Source organism: Rhinolophus sinicus, chromosome 17 (assembly GCF_057876585.1).
Source record: "Rhinolophus sinicus isolate RSI-liver-muscle chromosome 17, RSI-T2T, whole genome shotgun sequence".
NCBI classification, from domain to species: Eukaryota; Metazoa; Chordata; class Mammalia; order Chiroptera; family Rhinolophidae; genus Rhinolophus; species Rhinolophus sinicus.
The window spans coordinates 9,154,583-9,168,257 of record NC_142517.1 but is presented as its reverse complement, the minus strand read 5'-3'; the positions used below and the strand labels follow the sequence as shown (position 1 = coordinate 9,168,257).

The 13,675-nt window shown below is 46.2% G+C and overlaps 1 protein-coding gene across 3 annotated transcripts; it reads left to right on the top strand.

The window, feature by feature from the left end:
* Window positions 1-941: 941 nt before the first annotated feature.
* SMIM11 (small integral membrane protein 11) lies at window positions 942-12,571 on the top strand. 3 transcript variants are annotated; one of them, XM_074325716.2, is made up of 5 exons: window positions 942-1,096; window positions 3,912-3,994; window positions 4,633-4,733; window positions 10,279-10,456; window positions 12,392-12,571. In XM_074325716.2, the coding sequence occupies exons 3-4, from the start codon at window positions 4,722-4,724 to the stop codon at window positions 10,441-10,443; spliced, it is 177 nt and encodes a 58-aa protein (XP_074181817.1). In that variant the 5' UTR covers window positions 942-1,096; window positions 3,912-3,994; window positions 4,633-4,721; the 3' UTR covers window positions 10,444-10,456; window positions 12,392-12,571. The 3 variants fall into 3 exon arrangements, with proteins under 3 accessions (XP_074181817.1, XP_019585814.1, XP_074181820.1); XM_074325719.2 differs by having other exon boundaries at window positions 1,087-1,304; XM_019730255.3 differs by lacking the exon at window positions 3,912-3,994 and having other exon boundaries at window positions 953-1,096.
* The last annotated feature ends 1,104 nt before the right edge of the window (window positions 12,572-13,675 follow it).

Here is a 13,675-nt window from a genome sequence, read left to right as displayed (position 1 = left end):
GAGCAGATGTGGCAAGGTGGCTTCCTTTCTCAGATCAGACTCCCAGAAATGCTGTTGCACCCAAGACATTCATTCCAATGTGACCACAGCAGTGACCCGCGTTACAAAATCCGTGCCTTGGGTCTGGTCTAAGGTTTCCATCCGGTGACAAAAACTATCTTGTTGACCAAACTCTGGTCGGGCTCCTCTGAGTCCTCTGTTCAACTAGCCCTCAACCTCGAACTATAAACAGTGCAGGCTCTCGGCACAAAGTATTTCATCACCCTCCCCAACCTAAGAGACTTGAACAAATACTAGCATAGTTTCTAACAGCTCGAGGCTGCATCCCTAAGATGGCCCCAGCCCTTTCAGGTCCTGCCTGAGACAGATCAACTAGCCAGGTGAATTCACTGTTTGTTCCGGCCAAAGCCTGGCGACAGGCAAACCACCCCCTCTGAACCCCTCACTCTTAGAGCAGTTACTTAGAAAGCTTGCAATTATAAATCCGTTCTCTCCGTTTTTGAGATGTAAATCGTTTACCACCCAGAACTGTCCTGCCCAGTGGGTACCTGGGGCAGGGAATGACTGCTCAAACTGCACCCCGGTGCTAAGCGTTTGTTGATGAAGGAATCTGGGAACCCAGCACCGGGGCGCCCTACTGCTATCCCAAAGGAAACTGCGTGCATTTTGTCAGCGAAGACGAATGCTGAGCTTGGAAACTTCTTCAGGGAACCACGGGCCCTCAGTCGCAGCGAGGAGAATCCAGGGAACGCGGGGCAGCTGAGGGGGAGGGGCCGCGCGACACCGCGCCCCGCGGTTGCAGGCCTCCTCCAGCTCGGATCATTTCTGCACCAGAACCAGCCCTGGGCCTGTCCCACGGTGTCCGGCCCTCGCCCCTGACTCGGCCAATCATGACCTGCGAGCCCCGTCACTCCCCAACGAAGGCGGCCAGGGCCCACTGCGCCGGCGCGCGGAGCACGGCGCCCACGGAGGCTGTCGAGGCCTACTGCGCCGGCGCGCGGAGCGGTGCATTTCGGGACGTGTAATTTCCCCGCGGCATTGTGGGAATCGTGGTTTGCGTGCCCGCCGGACGTCGGATCCTCGGTCACTTCGAACTGTAAGTGGATGACTTGTGGGTCTTCGGGAGCCTGACGTGAATCCCGACGGCTTTTGGGGGGCGCTGGGGTGTCCGGCGGCCAGCCCGGCGTTCGCGCTGTCTCTCCAAGATGCCCTCGGCCGCGCGGCGCCGGCTCTGGGAGCGGGAACCCGGAGGGTGACGGGCGCCGCGGCCCCCACTGGCGGAGCGCGCCTGCGGGAGGACCTAGGTCGGCCGGGCGCCGGAGGCGGCGTGTTTAGGCGGCAGGCGCGGGCCCGCCGGGGCCCAGGGTTGGTTCTGGCCACAGGGTGTTGGTCTCCGAGAGGTTCTGGGGGGACGAGGGAACTGTCTGGACGCCCTGAAGGGTGGCGGAAGCAGTGACCTCCCTTGGTCCTCATCATTGGGTCTGAGCGGGGCAGGTGTTGCTCCCAGGTGTTGGGGCCGGAGGGGACACTGGCCCGGCCCTCAGGTTACCGAGCAACTGAGGCCCAGCTCGCCGGCCGACTGGGGAGTGGGGCTCAGGTTGTTGACCAAGTGATGCCCGAGGTTCACCTGGAATCCCCTTCTCGCCACACCCGCCCCTGCCTAATATGGTCGGGTGAGGAGTTGTGGTGAGAGAGGGACAGACTGGGAGTGATAACAGCTTCGGAAAGTGCAGACTGAGGACCGAAGGCACGACCCTTGGGTTTGCCGGGTGTGCCAAGACGGAAAAGTAAATTGTGGACCCGTAGTCGTTGTCCATATTGCTTTAATTGGCCTGCCCACGATAAACTAATAGCTTTTGGGTTTTCCAGGAGAAATCTGGCAAAGGAAAAAAAATCAAGATATTTTTGCAGTAAAGGGACTAGAATTATTTCTATCGAAGCCATTGTTATTTTTGAGTTTTAAGCTAAGACTGGATAGTTCCAGGGTAAGTTTAAAATATTCTGCACTTCATAGATTTTATCTCTCAAAATTGTCCCCATCTTGTTGGCTTTTGCAGTTCAGCCCTCAGCTACCAGCTGCCTCCTGTTTCTAATATTGCACCACGTGTGTCTGTGGCCGCAGAGCACATAGCCTGCTGATAGTTTTAGCTTTCTGAGCTCTCAGTTGCTCAAGTCCTGCCGGAAGCTACACAAATGGCAGAGTGGGAGCATGTAATTGTGGGAGATGGAAAATTACAATTTGGAGGCAGTGGGTGGGAATGAGCTGCACTGATCTGCCCGCTGGTCTCCCACCTCGCGGTACCCCTTCCACCACTTTGCAGGTTGGGCTACTTTAAATGTTTCTTTCCTAAAGAGCTTGAATTTTATTATTCTAGGTATGAAGTTGAGGCAGCTGCCAGTATATGTTTAAAGTCAGATTCTGTGCTATCAGAGAGAAGGGTGACTTACTAATTCCAGAGTTGCAGAGTTGTTCTTCGGATTCTGATCTTTTTAAAATGAGAACACTTTGGTTCAAAGAAGTTCATGGCTTGCCCCAGGTCACGTGATGTGCCATTGGTGCCACCAAGAATAGAGTCCAGACCTCCAGTTCTCCTGGTCCTCTGGTGGTGGTTCTTTATACCATGCCCTGCTGACTTGCAGTGACTGTGTTTACCCTGGATGTAACTTGGTTATGTTCTAAAGTTTGGCATGTCCATTAGTGGAAGGAGAGATACTGATCATGATAATAATGGTTAATACTTAGTGCTGTCCATGTGCTGAGCGTGGCGCTTAGTTTACAGTTCCAGGTTTGCTATAATGTTGATGAGATGTCGTAGGAACTTAACTCTTGTTTTATCAATTAGCCTGTGGTAAAATTGGTTTCATTATAAGTCTCAGAACCTATTGAGAAAACATTTCAAGAACTTAATGTCTCCTGTTGGCCAGAGGGCCAGACTACTGGGGGTTCTTTTTCATTTATTTCCTCCTATAAGCTTTTGGGACCAGTTTGTTGTCCTTGACCTTGGGAATCAATATCTTACATCAGTTCATTAGGTATGTAATATGGCTTCAGAAGATTAGTGGGGAACAGCCAAACTCACCTACTATATGTGTACACAACTCAGAGCTGGAGTTGTAAAAAGAAAATTTACACAACTTTAAACATTTAATTTACAACATGGCTAATCCCTGAGATTGTTAGAGATTACTCAAGGTGAAAATTCTAGCAACAGGTTGTAACAGGAATGTATTTAGTGCAGGTCAGAATCTGCTGCTACTTAAGGACAAAGAGGCCCTTTATACATGAAGGTAATGAGTACCTTCAATCTCCATCATCACATTTAAACAGATTTGTGGTGTAAATTCCTTTTGTTAGCTTATCTGACTTTGAAAAGTTCATGGGGAAAACTTGGTTGTCCTGTACCAACTGCCAGCTTGTTTACCAGCTACTATGACCTTGAATAGATGAGGTATGAACTTTTTATATTTAGATACTTTTATAAGTGAAAGTTTTTATAAAACATCCTCCCTGAAGTTCATTTTATTATTTCCATTCTAAAGGCCTGTGAAATTTTCTGTTGCTTTTCTTAATTCTAATTGTAAGTACATTTAAAGGAAAGCATCCCTATGATTTTTGAGTACAAAGCTCTCTGCCTGCATCAGGATAACTCTGGAGCCAATTTGGAGGGGTCAAATCCCAGTTCCCCAGTGTGTGAACACATTACATGTGTTTCCTTGTCTTTGAAGTGGGGAGAGTGGACTGTACCTCATAGGACCGGTGTGAAGAATAAATGAGTTACTGCATTTAACACACTCAACCCAGTTGGGCACAATAAAGTGAAGCTGTGATTATTATGCTGTAAGTCACCAAATTTCAGAAAAAATAGGGGCCCAGAGCCCATCTAGTTGACACCCCTTTTCTTCATTTACAGATGGGACCAAGGCCCTAAGAGGAAAGTCATTTGCCAGAGTGTGTAGGTTCTTCATCCAGAGCTCAAGTCTTCTGACACTTGGGGTATGTGTCGTAGTCTAAAAATAGTGACATGTGATGCCTCAGAGCAAATCCTGTGCTGGCTGTGTCCCTGCCTTGTCACTTCCTGCCTCACCTTCCCCTGAGTCTTCCTCACATTTCAGAGGGAATCTAGATACAAATTGCTTTCTTAGGACAATTTTTTCCCTATCATTTACTCTCCTCCAGACATTTTTTAACAACCAAGATTTGCTTAATTAACACTCAGAGGACCTGAGGAACACTCACTCATCCACAAACCAGCTCTTGTTCAGGGCAGGAGGTGGGTGGAGGAACCGATTTTGGATTTGGGCTCTTAAAATTCCCAGATGAATGGAAAGGGAGCACATATGCCTTAAGGAGCAGCACTGCCACCTCTGCTTGAGGCTGTGTTCCCATCCCCGGCAAAGATCAGCCAAAGAGATCTTTCTGCTCACCAAGAGCCAAGCCTGCCTCGGCCCTCACCCAGGCCATCTGCTTTCCACCAGGCTCTGGCTCACCTTGTTGAGGACATTTAAACCTCCTTTCTGCAAAGCTCGCTGTCTTTGCTCATGTGCTCTCTCTCTTCATCAAAGGGAAGTATTCATCAAAGGGAGTCTGCTCTAGAAAACCTGAATTGACTTGATTCTTCTTTTCCCCACCAGACCAGCGAGATCTGACCTTCCAGCTCCTTCTCATGTGCTTGTCTGAGTGGGCCTCCGTCGAGCAGTAGTGGATTCACAGTTGGTGCAGCATGAACTGGAAAGTGAGAATAGTTTTAAACATTTATGGCTTGAGTTTTTCTTTCTCCTGTTTGTAAAAATTCAGAATAAGAAGTAAATTACACCAGGAATCATAACAATATTTAATATTTTAAGTTAAAACATACAAGTCTACATTTACTCACCAGACTCCTGGAGGAAGGCTAGGCCTTTTCTTTGAGCGGGCATTAGTTGACCTCAGATCGGCCTCCCTTTTCTTGCAAAAACTACACCTTTAAATTTCACCTACAATTTCACATTTTTGTTTCTTTAAAATGGATTAAGATCTTACATGTGAAATCTTTCTAAATTTGTATGCTCCTCTTTCCTAATCTTTTACATATGTGTTGCCAACACGTTTTTTTTTTTGTTTTTTTTTTCCAACTCAAACTTGAAAAAGCATTGAAAACATTCAACTTAGTTTTCATGGAAACAATCTTGTTTACATAGTCATATTTCCTAAGTGTCATGTTTAAATAAATTACTATAGCATCGCATACAACTTAACCTGGCTGGGGAATAAACACAACTGATCCCAGTAAAATATTGGATTCAGCTGGTAGAGAAGTTCAAGGGCAACTGAATAAAGAGTAGCCTGCCAGCTGCTCTTACAGAGGGAAAGGAGTGGCTCGCAATAAATCCTCACAGTAGGTGGCGTGAGGTGGAGGTTGGCTAAGAGAGCAGCCTCGAAAACCTATTGTATTGTAGATACTTTGAAAAATATAAAATCAAATAAAAATTACACATCGTCATACCATCCGAAGAGGGCTACTTTGAACAATGTTGGTGTATTTTTTCAAGATATGTAAGTTTAGTGTATATTTTCAAACTTAGGATCTTGTATGTACTTTTTCAATTATTACAAGCATTTCCTTGTTTCAGACATCCCCTAGGTTTCTATTGCAAGGAGAACTGGAAAGGTCTGGAAGCAGGATCAGGGAACTGGGAGAGGACCGACCCGCCCCCTCCTTCCCCAGCTCCTTGGGGCATGGGGCTTGGGAAGGGCTGTGGAGACTGTTCTTTAGAAAGAGCCTGGTTGCAGTTAAGAAGATAGAGTGAGGATTCTGTGAAGAGACTGGAAATGTAGAAGTGTTTATTTAGCATGTATCAGGGTTCCAGAGTTTACTGTGGAAAGGCTGGGGAGGAAAGATGAGGCAGTGAGAAGATGTAGGGGGAAGAGCAGAAAGCAGTGTGGGGTGAGGTTTAGGGAAGGACTATTACCCTTTGTCTTGCCATGACGGAAGTGGTACTAAGTGCCCCAGAGCGTCCTGCGTGATGCCCTGAGGGTCTCACACTTAAGAGTATCAAAACCACCTCAACTAGTTAAAACAATGCGTCCTTACCCCCCTGAGTCTGATCGTATAGGCCTGGGCTTTGTGATTTACCAGGCAGTGCACAGAGAAGGTTTTCTTTTAATTGTACAGTGACCCACTTGACCACTGAGGCAAGTCCTTATGACAAAAGGAGTCCTTCCTGTGTCAGGAACAAAATCTGCCCAAACCTTTCCAACTTTGAACAGACACACACTGCACCCTGGCTGCCAGGGAACAACCTCATGTTTCTGACACCCTGTGGTGTCAAAGCAATGGCCTCTCCTTACACCTTGACCGCACAGAGCCCCCTGAGACTGAAGGATTATGTAGGGCCACTGTCTCCTGTGCCCTTTCCTCTCTGGCACGTTGGACCTGTGGTAATTAGCAACAGTCAGCCATACCTGTGCATTAGCAAATGAGTGTGGCCTCATTATTTAAGAAGCCCGCCATTCTCATGACACAGGTATTGGAGTTTGTCTAAAACAATTGGTGTAGATCTAGTCCACCCCAACAATATTTTGTTCACTTACCTCTTTGAAGGTTTGCATATTTCAAGACTTAATATGAGGCATTTGTTAGAGATCAAAGGAAGAGATTTAACATGACTGCAGTTTAGTACTTAAGAGGGGCAGGAACGGGCCCCTGAAATCTTTCACTTTAGCCCTCATAGAGTCCTTGACCCCTGCTGCCACTGCTTTGCCCCCTCTCAGTCTCGAAACTTCTGCCTCTTGCCTCTGCCTCTCTAGTACTTTTTAAAAGAAAGTAAATAAGAAACCACTTATCTGTGTCCTTTTGTTGATGTGCTTCCATTTCAGTGGGTTTTCTGAATCTGGTTGCACGGTGTGATAAAAAAAATACGGTGAATGCTGCTACTTAGTGCCATCCAACGGAAAGGCCGGGATCTTCAATATGGAAAGCGATGCATCGAACCTTAGTAACTGTGTGTGAAAAGTTTCAGCTTGTTCTGTGCAGTTGTAGCTTCAGGTGTGTGCTACGGTTGAGAGAAAGTGTGTTTTAAAGTGTGCCATAAATCATGGATCATGAACAATGAATTAACATGAAATTTTATTTCAAACTGTAAAAAAGTGCTAAAGAAACACATTAAATGTTAGAATTAGTTTATGGTGATGCTGCAGTGACCACGAAGACGGTTTACAAGTGGTTTGAGTGATTCCGTAATGGTCGTGAATCAATTGAAGACTAGGAGAGACTGGGATGTCCTTCAACATCAGAAACCCAAGAGAATGTTGCAAAAGTAAGTGAAATTATTTGATCAAACAGGCGAATGACTATTAGGGAAATTTCTGAGGATCTGAGTATCACTTATGGTTCCGTTCAAAACATTTTAACAACAGACTTGAACATGAGGCAAGTAAGTGTGAAATTGTTCCACGCGTTTTGATTGTCAAACAAAAGCAACAGTGTTTGTCAATTTTGTTGGAGTTGCACAATTGTGCCGCTTCAGATTCCAGCTTTTTAAGACATGTCATCATGGGAGATGAAACTTAGGTTTATGGTTATGATCCTGAGACCAAGGTTCAGCGTTGTCAATGGAAATCGCCCAGTTCTCATGTAAAAAAAACACGTCAATTAAGATCCAACATCAAGGTGATGTTAATTGTGTTTTTTGACCTTAATGGAATTGTGCGCGCTGAGTTTGTACCCAGCAACACTACGGTGAACTCTGATTATTATAAGGACTTATTAGCGCATTTAAGAAACGATGTGCGTAGAAAACGGCCTGAGAAGTGGGCAAACAGTTTCATCTACCGTCACGACAATACTCTGTGTCACATATTGCTTCTGCTATGGCAATTTTTGCCAAATAAACACATTATGATGTGTCCTCATCCACCTTATTCACTGGATCTGGCACCGTTCGACTTCTGGCTCTTCCTCAAAGTCAAAATGATTCAGGACATCGAGGCAGCCACGACAGCGCAACTAAAGACACTCACGAAAGAGGACTTCCAGAACTGCTTCAGAAAGTGGCAAGAACAACGGGATAAATGTGTTCAAAGCGAGTGGGAGTATTTTGAAGGGGGTTAATGGCAATGTGTCTTTTACTGTAATAAAATTTTTTTTCAATTTAAACATTCACCGTATTTTTTGATCATGCCTGTAACTGCTCCAGCGAAATTTTGTGTTTAGCTCATGGGGAACCATGGGCTGTGATATGGATTGGAGACTGTTCCCAGTACATGTCAGTGCCCAGGTAGCCTAGAAAGTTCTAGTGAAATGAAGAGAGGTTTATATTGACCTTCTTTAGCTGGTTTATAAATGTGGAGTCAAGCCTCATCTCTAAAATGAGAACCTTCAAGAAAGTAGATGAATTAGAGAATTATTTGGGGAAGATAAGAGAGGTTTGAGGGAGGAAGGACCCGGAAACCAAATCAGTATTCTAAGCTGCTTATATTTTGTCAGGATAAAACATTTCATTTTTGCAATTTTTTTAGTTATTATACTATTGCCAGAGTGATCTTTCTGAAGTGGGTTTGTTGTATATATTCTTCACCGTTAAATAGTTTTGTGGTTGAAAGCTGTTATCTAGTTAACTCAGTGTTCCTGTGTTCTTACTGTTTTAATTAAAACAATTTAAATATTTGGATTCCTCCTTTTGATATCTGTTGTGTTCCTATTGCTTTGCATTATAACCTTCCTCAAATATCCATAAGTAATCAGTTAAATAACTTCAGCGGTCATGATTTTAGTTGCCTTTGGTAAATTCAGTAGCCAAGCATTTGTTTATTCGCATAATTTAATTGTAAAAGGAGTTGAGGGTGGGGGAGAGCATCACGTATGTTACAGACTCATGTAATGTTGAAGAGTTCAGACTTCGGAGCAGGCAGAACTCGGTCAGACTACCCTTTTCAGACTTTGTTTTCTCAGCTATGAAATTAGGACAGTCTGTCTACCTCACGGGATATTATGAGGACTGAAGGGAAAAGTCTCTGTGAGACACTTAGCACACAGTAAGCTCTCAGTGGATGGTAACTGATGCTACGTCTTCTAAACGTGAAAAATACATCTAGGTCTGAGTCATAAAAATTTTGAATAAAATTACAAGAACATATATGTACATAATTTGTGATTTTATTCCATTTCATTGAAAATCAGGAACCAGTGGGAAGGAGACTGGCATCCTTTAAAATCTTCCGTTCTAGCTCTGACCTCGTAATGAATTAGCTGTGTGACGTGGATGGGCCTCTCAACTGCCACTTTCCTTGTTTGTTTAAGAAGGTGGTGGACTAAGTCATCTTTAAAATCCATCTAGCCCTCCAGGTCTGTGAGCATGTTCTCAGCTAAAGTTTTGACTGACTAGTTTCAGATCAACTTGAAACTCTCAGAGGGACAAATATACTCCCCGTAGTATTAACAGAGTCTCTTTGGAATTACATCTAATAAGTGATGTTTGGGAATTGAACCTAATGATTTCATTGGAATAAATCCTGCCTAGTCCTTTAGAATGATACTTACTGAACAAAGGCTATCATTCGTTTATTTGGAATGAATTTTTAATCACACACAAAAACTCATAATTATTCAGATCATACTTATCATGTTTACGAAAACTACTATAGTATTTGCCTTGAGATACTATTCTATATAGATTTTCATAATGAAACCTATTGGTGCAAAGAGTAAGTCCAATCAACAGTTACTCCCTAGACTTCATTTTAGCCAATGCGTTAAAACTTCCAACAAAAAATTACAGGAATAGTGAATAAGTAGCTAATAAAATTTGAGTTGTATTTCATTTTTATATTTTGCTTTCAAGTGCCAAAGCTAATGAGTAGAGGGAACCAAAGGAAATCATAGCATACTACAGCTGGAGAATCTAGAAGGAAGCTCAGGTCCAGCCTGTCTTCGAAGCTCAGAAAAGTCAAGTGACTGACCCAGGTTTCACAGTCAGTGGCAGGGTGGCCCTGGCTCCTTTTACCGGACCATGCCACAGCCTCAGAAGCAGAGGGCCTGGGCAGTCGGCAAAGTGCACGGTCAGATTGTGAGAGACCAGGGCTGTTCCATCTGCAGTCCGCTGGAGGGCCTCTGTGAAGCCAGCAGCAAGGGGGACAGGAACGCAGCTAACACTACACTGTTAGCACCCTGGGGACAGGAACCTTGTCTGTTCTAGCCTCATGCCTGTTACACAACAGCTGCATAGTAAATGTTTGTTGAATAGAGGAACATGAACCTTTCTTATCAATTATAGAACATTTAGAATCATTTCTTCTTTAAGGTTCTTGAACACGTTCCCCTGCTGCTGTATATCTTGGCAGCGAAGACATTGATTCTCTGCCTGGCATTTGCTGGAGTCAAAATATACCAAAGGAAAAGATTGGAAGCACAACAGCAAAAACTGGAAGCTGAAAAGAAGAAGCAATCAGAGAAGAAATATAACTAAAGGGAAATCAAAGGTACCGGGACTTTGCAAGTATGAAATATACATGGGTTGGGTGGCCAATCAAGGAATGTGATAGTTCCGAGAATTCCGCATCCCTCGGGTGGGTCTGAGCTGTGAGGGCACGTGGCCCGCCTGTCACTGAGCAGCTCTGTAAGGTGAGGTATGCAGAGCCTGACCGTTCCCCCGTCTGCTGCTGAGTCAGGGAGCATGTGATTAGTCCATGCCTCTGCAGGGTTCTTACTGGCAGCAGCCGTGCTTAATGGTGCTTAATAGGTACTGGGTCACAGGACTCTTGAGAAGCTAATAAAAGCTGTGAACCTTCTTAGAAAAGCACACATACTAGAAACACAAGTATGTGTAAATCTGAGATGGGGGAGGGGAGAGGGGTCATGCATCATTTGACACCCTCATCTGTACCCAAGACTGAGAGGCCTTGCTATCTCTACAGGATACAGTCAGACTCCTGGGTAGGGCCTGTAAATCCCTTCCGTGTGTGTCCTTAACCCAGGACACATTTGTCCCTCTGCGGCCACTCCCCATGCTCCTGCAGACCTCGACAGACTTTTGTGCCCCTTGGCCTTTGCTTGTGAGTCCCGTGGCCCGGAGGGCCCTTCCCGATGACCTGCTCCCAGGCAGGAGTTAGGACTCATCATTGTGGCCCAGTGCCTGTCACAGCACACACAGGAGGTGCCCAGGATGTGTGTGTGGAGCTGAGGCACCAGGAAGTTGTTATTCAACCCCCACTACAAACTGCACCTATGGCATTGAGCAGTTTCCTTAATTCTGGTGTGCTGAGCCAGTTCCTTCGTTTCTCGAGTTCTGTGCTTTTCTAAAAATTAGGATTCAACTATGGTGGCAGGGGATTCCAGATCAGTGGTTCCCAGCGTTGGCTAAAGATGAGAATTGCCTGATGAGGGTGCTGTTGAAATGCAGGTTCCCAGGCTCCAGCCTGTGAGAAGTTCCATTATGTCTGTGGTTGGGCCTGGGCATCTCAGCAGCAGGTGGCTGTAGGAAGGGGCCCGCCCACACCCGTCCCTCCTCAGATTCCATGCTTCTGTAAATGCGAGTTCCCTTTTGTAGTATTTTGAGACTTACTGAGTTTAAAAGCAAACGTATTAGTAATTACAGCAACACTTAGAGAGTGATGATTATGTGCTAGCATTTTGCCGAGCATCCCATATACAGTGCCGTTATTCCTCCTCCTGACAACCCTGTGAGAGCCACTCAGATTGAAAAAATAGCTCCCACTGTACGTGGTGAGGAGCAGAACCAGAGCTGAAGCCCCGTCAGACATTCAGGCACCGGCTGCATTGCCGTCCTGAATGCAGGAAGGGGAGCTGTCAGAGCACGCGTGAGCTCCTGTTACTGCCCATCACTCACTGGTCCTCAACGAGCTGTAGGCCTCTGCCAGGGAAAAGCAGTTAGCGTGGGACCTTGCCTTAAAAAAAAAAAAAAATGTTAAGTTGACTGAAACTCAGTAGGAAGACTAGGGTGGGGAAGAGCAAGCACGTCGAAATTAAAAAGGGTGAGGGAAGGCCGTTTTCACTGAAATGTTGATTGACTTTCCATCCTAGACAGTCATCATTTTGTGTGTGATACCGAGCAAGGAAGAAAAGATGAGGTGTGAGATCATAAACACTTCTTCCCTCCCACAAACGGCTACGGAGGCCATCAGTGGAGGGGGGTGGGGGCTTACACAGCTGAGCTTAGAGCTGACCAGGGGGTTCCTCCCTCTCCCCTCCTGGGCTGGCAGCTCATCAAAGCCTGGAGCCTTGTTTTAAACAAAAGGGATTTTTCCATGGAAGGGAAATTATGAAGCTAAAAATACGTTCACTAACAGTGGTTTCTGTTAAGTCTAAATGGCTGAATGTAAGCGTTAGTGCTGAGGAAGTAAAGCACTGGCCCTTATCAGACATTCCTATTTATCTCTTTGGTTCTTCTTTTCTAGATTTTGCACTTTACATGTCAGCTTGAGTGGACTCCAGCCGAGAAGAAAGACTTAATTACTGAATGATGTGTCAGAGGATAAGTTCCCAGCCTACAGCTTTAACTTAAAATGATGTGACTTTTTACACGCTTTTAAAAGAACCAGTATTTTCTTTAGTAAAATAAAATACCTTTGTAAAAAGGGTGTCTGTGTTCTTTGGACTAGGCCAGCTGGACACACACATACACACACACATACCACACACACCACACACACACCGCGCACACCACACACACACACACCACACACACCACACACACACCGCACACACACACTCACCACACACACACACAGCACACACCACATACACCACACACACACAGCACACACACCCACCGCACACACCACACACACACAGCACACACACCCACCACACACACCACACCGCACACACCACACACACACACACACACACGCCCCTCCCCCCCAGCACTGCCAGGCTGCAGGACCCAGACCAGGCGAGGCCCCACAGGACTGGCCGCAGGGTGGCATCTGCTGTTGGGGAGGAAAGCTCGGCCTGCTCCCCTTCACCCACCCCTCCGTCCCTCCCTCTAATCTGCTGTCCTCCCAGGCCCTCTTTCTCCTCTTTCCTCCTACAAGCACTTGTGTGTGTTTTCACTGAGGGGAGGGAGGCTGTGTGCTCATCCCTGGGGAGCGTGCAGCGACCTTCAGCAGCCAGGATGGAACCAAATCTCGGACAGTGGAGTAAAGAGAGGTCCCTGGGTTCTTGATCATGCATCCATCGTAACAGCCCTGAGCTGCCACCTCAGTACTTGTTTGTTGTTTTGGGGGGTGGGGGTCGGGTACGTTCCATTTTGTTTAAATCTCTGGTTAGGTCTCCACTACTCATAGCCGGATCTAGCACCCCGGGCCTTGTCTCCATTCGTAAAAGGAGCTTAATGGTCACTGCCCTGCCTGTACAAGGTACTTGTCTGAACTGGATGAGGTCAAGTGTGTAAAAACGGTTTGTGTATCTGAAACGATCACAATGGGAGCAGTGCGTACCGCCTGGGTGGGCAGCGGAGCCCCCTGCTTGACCAGGCGTGGCTCCAGGAACCCAGCTGAGCCCAGAGCTTCCTCAGCTGGACAAGGCCAGAGCCAGCGGGCCTCCGGCTCCGTTTGCGTCTTTGCCTCTTGGCCCGTTCCAGGGCAGCACCATTCTAACATCACCTCAGGAGTTGCCCTGGCCCATGGGAAGGGAGTGGGGACGTGGTTGTTGGTGATGGCTAGAGAGGAGGGTATCTT